The sequence below is a fragment of the Simochromis diagramma genome, unplaced genomic scaffold, assembly GCF_900408965.1.
Source record: "Simochromis diagramma unplaced genomic scaffold, fSimDia1.1 OVJJ01000685.1, whole genome shotgun sequence".
NCBI lineage: Eukaryota > Metazoa > Chordata > Actinopteri > Cichliformes > Cichlidae > Simochromis > Simochromis diagramma.
In genome coordinates this window covers 11,980,790-11,986,789 of record NW_024387477.1, presented here as the reverse complement: position 1 = coordinate 11,986,789, position 6,000 = coordinate 11,980,790, and the positions used below count along the sequence as shown (strand labels likewise).

At 40.9% G+C, this 6,000-nt stretch overlaps 1 protein-coding gene across 1 annotated transcript in view; it reads left to right on the top strand.

The window, feature by feature from the left end:
- Positions 1-602: 602 nt before the first annotated feature.
- LOC120724057 (Kv channel-interacting protein 1) overlaps positions 603-6,000 on the top strand; it is a 44,459-nt gene continuing 39,061 nt past the window's right edge. The window contains exon 1 of the mRNA XM_040015994.1: positions 603-1,161. Within this exon, the coding sequence (XP_039871928.1) occupies positions 1,074-1,161 (88 nt within the window). The 5' untranslated portion in view covers positions 603-1,073. The remainder of the gene's footprint in view (positions 1,162-6,000) is intronic.

Below are 6,000 nucleotides of genomic sequence, written 5' to 3'. Positions count from 1 at the left end.
TAGACTGGATTGGATGAACGTTGACCTGTGACAGCTCCATGGCAGCTGACAGGCAGAGATTGACTCTATATTAAGTTGTTTATTTGGTTTTTAAATGTGAAATCCACTTAAATTTACACGTAATGAGTAAAAGCAAAAATAATAATAGTTATAAAATATAAAAGACAAAAAATAAATAAATAAATAAATGTTAAACACAGTCAAGTTAAATACCTTTTAAAATCACAGAGTATTTCTATTTCTAATTTTGGTGATAATATTTATAAATGCTGAATCTGGTGTTTGCAGACAAAGCTCATTTCGTCAGCGGACGAAGACCAAGTGCCTTCATGTGTTCTGAGGGTTGTGGGAGGGGTTGAAGGAGGAGTGTGTGTGCATGTTAGCATGTGTGTGTGCGCGTGTGTTTGCCTACAGAAAGAAGCAGAACAAGCTTAGTGTGTTTGGTCTGCGTGGTGGGGAGCTGTCCATTGTCACCGGTGCTGAAAGTGTATTGCTGCTTCCCCACTTAAAGGGGAACGCATTTGATAAAGAGGAGGAAAAGAAAGAGGAAGAAGAAGGACAGAAAAAGCAACGAAGAGTTCATGAGACTGCTTCATTACTGCAACGCCACGGGCTGTCCGCAGAAGGAAGTTTCATGGAAACTTGGAATGTAAGAGAATCTCTAATAAGCTGTAGTTGTCTTACTCGGACACCAAATTTTACTTCCTCAACACACCTTCTTTCTCTCTCTCTCTTCCTCTCTTCCCTCTCTTTCTCACTCTCACTAAATGCACATCTCACTAATTTGGACACGCACAGAGGTGAGCTGGAGAAGGCAAAGAAAGAGCGGGGGAGGGAAAGCAGAGAAAAACAGAGGGAGATCACCATTCCTCCTTTCCCCTCCAGCTTAGGAAGACGAAAGGCGACGTAGTAAGCCTCTATCTTCTGCTCCTTTTGCCGGTGTTGGATACATATACTAAGAAGAAGTTGTATTGATCTGAGAGTGCTGCTACTGGTGGTGCTGACTTGGACCTGGAAACCCCTGTCCTGCTCTGGCCCTGCTCAGCCTGCTGCATCCCAGGGTCGCTGTCAGGATGACAGGGTGTGCAAAACGCTGCAAACAAGGTCTTGTCAAGTTTGCTGTGACCCTTCACAAACTGGTCACTGGGACTCTCATCAAAGGTACGTATGTGCTTGAGCCATGGCTATATTCCTAAGTTCTTGAATTTGCACAAGTTGCTTGCTCAGAAAGTGGGTGCTGCAGACAGTGATAGTGTTGCAGGAAAGCCTATTAGCACACAATCAGAAGTGAAAGTTCAGTCCACTTCATCGTTCATCTTCAGCTCGTGCAACTCCTTTTCTTCACTCTCCGCGGCATCTACTCTTGTCTGCTATTGACCTCGTTCTGTTCAGTATGTTCTCCACAGGGGGGGGGGGACTGAAAAAGACAGAGATGAAGGGAGTAAGCGACTAATAGAGAGGAGAGATAAAGTTGATACAGAACAGAGAGTGTGTGCGAGTGTGCTCCTGTGATAAATGTGAGTAATAAAAAGCGTCGGTGTGGCAGCGGCGGGGAAAGGAGTTGCACACACATGTCGAGAGGAAACGAAGGGCTTTACTATTGTGATTTATTAGTGGTTAATATGTGTGTATGTGCTTGCATGTTTCTTGTGTCTTCATGTTACTGGCCTGATGTTTTTGTGTGCGCGCGTGTGCAGCATTAAAGCGATCCATTTTACTGCCGAAGCAGGAAAGCAGTGCAGGCAAAAGGCACACAGAGCCGTGCTTCAGAAACTGTTTGCAGCATAGCAGCTGCTTGAAGGCACACGCACAAGCCTCCTCAAATGCACACATACACACAAACATACACACACTTACTGTATAATACTCTTTGAGCCAGCTGAAATTGTTTCTGGTGGGATGGGAAATTTCTAAGAATTCAGTGAAACACATACAGTAGATGCACAATAGGCTTACTCAAATGCATGCACGCACACACTCACAAACATGTCTGTGGATGGCTCAAGCTTTCAGCCACAGTGGGTAGAATTGCCCTTGAGGTCTCACACACTCATAACGTCATGAAGGAGCTTCTGCTGAGGTTTGGTTGCATAACAAATCAGTCTTTAGAAGACAAACCAAAAGAGCAACCAGCAGCAAACATAAAGTGCTCCCCTGTCATGCTCACAGGAAATAAAATGCACACTGAGCAGAAAGTAATCACAAACATACACAAATGAGCACATATATGTAAAAAAAAATAATAATACACACGGTCAGTACAACACCCACACAGACAAAAAGGAAATGAGCTGCAGGAACCAGAGATCTGGCTCTGCAAAATATCAGACACATTGAGGTTCAGGCTCATACGCACACATTGTGTTAACTGAATATGAAAAGAAGATGTGATATGAAGTGGCAGATGAACACTATGAACACTGCAATACTAATTACACCTAGGCTTCGTGCTTGAGCTTTGTTTTTCTGAAATATTTTTTCTTGAGTGCTGGGATCCATTTCAGATCACTTTCACAGTCTGCATCAGAAACTGGATAGTTGTAAACTGGGCGGTTATGAAGCCATTTGGAGAAAAAGGAAAGAGAGTCTAATGTAATGCAGTCTCATTTGGCTCACTGTTTTCCTAATGGTGCTTAATTGTATCTGAAATTCTAATATTTGTTTTCTTTTTAAAGATCAGAATTTTAAATAACTGTATGTGCTGGTGATTTTAGGGTAAACTCCAGAAAACCAATGCACTGCCATTGAGGGACTTTTACTGTGTAGTAATGTCTCCTACAGTTTCTCAACTTATAAGCATCCACAGCTTGTTAGCTCCATGTGCTTATTTTCTCTTTCCTTCTTTAAGAGCAACTAATACTACCAAGAATTACAGCTGTTACCTCTGCACAAGAATGCTCCACTGATCAAAACTCATAAATTCAAAGATCAGATCAGTATTTTACTCTCCCTTAAGAATTATTCGTGATCCGCGAAGTAAAACATATCATCTACTGAGATATTGATCCAGTCATCCATCCATGCAACCATCTGTCCATCCATAGCAGCAAAGTCCTTTTCTGTTTTTTTTTCTGAGATGCTGATGGTAAAAGGGGACTATTACTTTCTGCAGCCAGGAGGCCTGACAGCATTTTCAACACTTCACTGTAAGTTACAGGCTCTTTTCAGATGACCTTTAAGAGTCAGCATTTTAGGACACTTTAAGAAGACTAAGAAGATAAGCCGCGGGGGACAGAATAGTTTGGTCCTCTCACTGGTAACATGATTTTTATATCAGTTTTTTTTTAAACCAGTAGCAGCATGGCTTTGGAAAGAGAAAATACTTCAAGTGTTTAAATGTATTGAAATGAATTGTAAACACAGGTTTGCTAAGGATTTAGCTCTGTAAAGGCTTTCATAGCAGCACTGACATCTGCTGGTACCTGTGGGAAAATACGAGTTTACGGTGGGGAGAAAATAACATTACATTAAATCGCTAAATTCATGAGTGGTTGTCTTAAGCCATCATCAAATCAGTGACAGCAAAGCTCACTAAAGGAATTATGCTTCTGATGTTGCTAATCCCATTTCCCTTTTTGAAATTCATGGCACAAATGTGTTTTGTTATTCTGCAGGAAGACAGGAAAGGGACATTAAGGACTGGGATAAAATAAAATAAAATATATATGCAAATCTGTCCTTTACATCTGAGTAGGACTTTTATGACAGGCAGTGGAGCAGAATTACTTAAAAATTCTCTCTTTTACCATAAAGCTCTCTGACTAAATCAGACTCTGAGCAACACAGCAGCTGAAGTCAGGTTTCTTACTAACTAAATTATAATACCTAAAGCTTTAAGACCTGTAAACATGCTTCTGAAGAACTAAGTTTATCAAAGTCACTTAAGCTCTTTGACACGGCTGACCTCGAAATGGCAAAACATTATGCATGACGTTAAAGACATGAGATACTGCTTGTTACATTTTAGATAGATGTAAAGAAAAATCAGCTAAGAATGAATTTATGCAGTTCAAACAATTAGCAGTTCATTGTGTAAATACTTTGTTGAACATGTTTAAAGATTTATAATAATTCACATACAATGTGGAAAATAGACACTTTTTTATTTCCATAAAACCGATACAAAAAATAAAAATGTGAACATAAAATTGGAACAAAATAAAAACAGAGATCATAAAATTGGAACTAAGTTTCTGTCTGTGCACCGAATGACAGTTCAATGTGCTCAGTTTTCTTAATGGCCCTACTGGGGACTCCATTGTCCTTAGGTGGACGATGACAGTGTGACCTGGAGGGGTGTGATTGGGAAGAATAGACCACCAGATCTGAACCCGAGTCATGTTTTTTTGGCAAACCTCTGTGCTAACAACAGTTTGTCCTGCTCAAACACCAACTGTTAAGCAGAAATGTGCACTCGGCACAACGCCCAGCATCCAGTAGGCCTTTTGCAGCCAAGTGTGAAGCAGCAGGGATGAAAATCAACACCTCTAAGTTTCGGAACATCTGCACACTGGGTCGGGGCTGAGCTGCTGCCCCAAGTGAAGGAATTTGAGCATCTTGGGGTCTTGCTCATGACTGAGGGGAGAGTGGACCAGGAGATTGAAAGGGGCATCTGCAGTGATGGGGACACTCTACTGGTCTGTTTTGGTAAAAAAAGAGAGCTCAGAGTAAAAGCAGAGCTGTCATTTTGCTCCTGCCCCCATCCATGGCCACAATCTCTGGGTAGTGACAGAAAGAATGAAATCAAAGCTAAGGATGCCTCCTAGGTGAGGTGTTTCAGAAATGTCCTGCAGGGACAAAGCCCTGGGGCAATCACATACCATGCTGAACCCAGACAAGTGGCAGAAAATGATGGATGAATGGGTGGACAGTGTATACACTGAATATGATGATTGTAGACTGTTGGTTGTGGGTGTGGAGCTACTGCAGGTGGGGAGTGGGCAGCTAGGTGAAAAATATGAAGTGCAATAAAATTGTTTTTTTTTTAAGGTAAAGGTATTTTTTAAAAATTCAATACTGTCATCATTTAAACTTAATTCAACTATTTTGTTAGTAAGTCATAACAACTGTGTTGTGTCTCGGTAAGTCTCCAGAGAAAGAACAATAAGAGGGAATCATTTAACATCATTAATCATTTAACTATTTGCAGACCAAATTATTAAAAAAGTTTCTATTTCTCAAATTCTACTAAAAAACATGCTAACTGGGTTGCTCCAGAGAGTTTAGAAACTTTAATATATCTCTGATGCTGCCTGTCTCGTTTTAGCCAGAGTCCTTTATCTTCCGTGTTTCTTGTCAGTTTAAAAAAAAGTGTCTAAATAACATAAAAAAAATTAGAAATTAAAAAAAAAACATACTAGTTGAATTTTCTGCTTCCCAGAAATCTCAGCCTCTCTCAAGTTCTGCTTTTTTCTTCTAGCTGCAGGCTGTAAAGACTAAATCCCTTTCATCACTTTGGTTTCCCTCTCAGTTCATCTCTGCCTGTCAGTCACTTTCTGCATTGCCTTAGCAGTAAACGTCTCTTCTGCTTCCTGTCATCTCTGAAAACCCTGTAAACATCCTGCCAAGCAGCTCCAGGCTGTAAACAGCCTGCTTGATTTCACTTTTTCTTTTCATGCAGCCTGCCCTCTGGTGCTTCCTCCTGGCATACAAAAGCAACCTGCCTGGATGTAGAAATGTGCGCTCGGCTGTGGTCTGGGCAAATGCGATGGCACCTGATGGAAGTCATCAGCAAACAAAACCCTGTTTGGCTGAAAATCCCCAGCCACGCAGAGAAAATACTACTAAAAAATCTCTTCTTATCTGCAGGCTGAATAAGGCAAGAACCCCTGAAACTACTTGCTTCTCACAATAAATTGAGCCCAATTCGTGACCTGAATCCAGTCTTTCTTTATGTGCTTTAGAAACAGGAGGGGGAAAAAGATGTTGGTGTTCACTAATGAGAACAACCCAGCATGATTTTTAGTACCCCAATTATAAATGGCTAATAATATCAGGTGA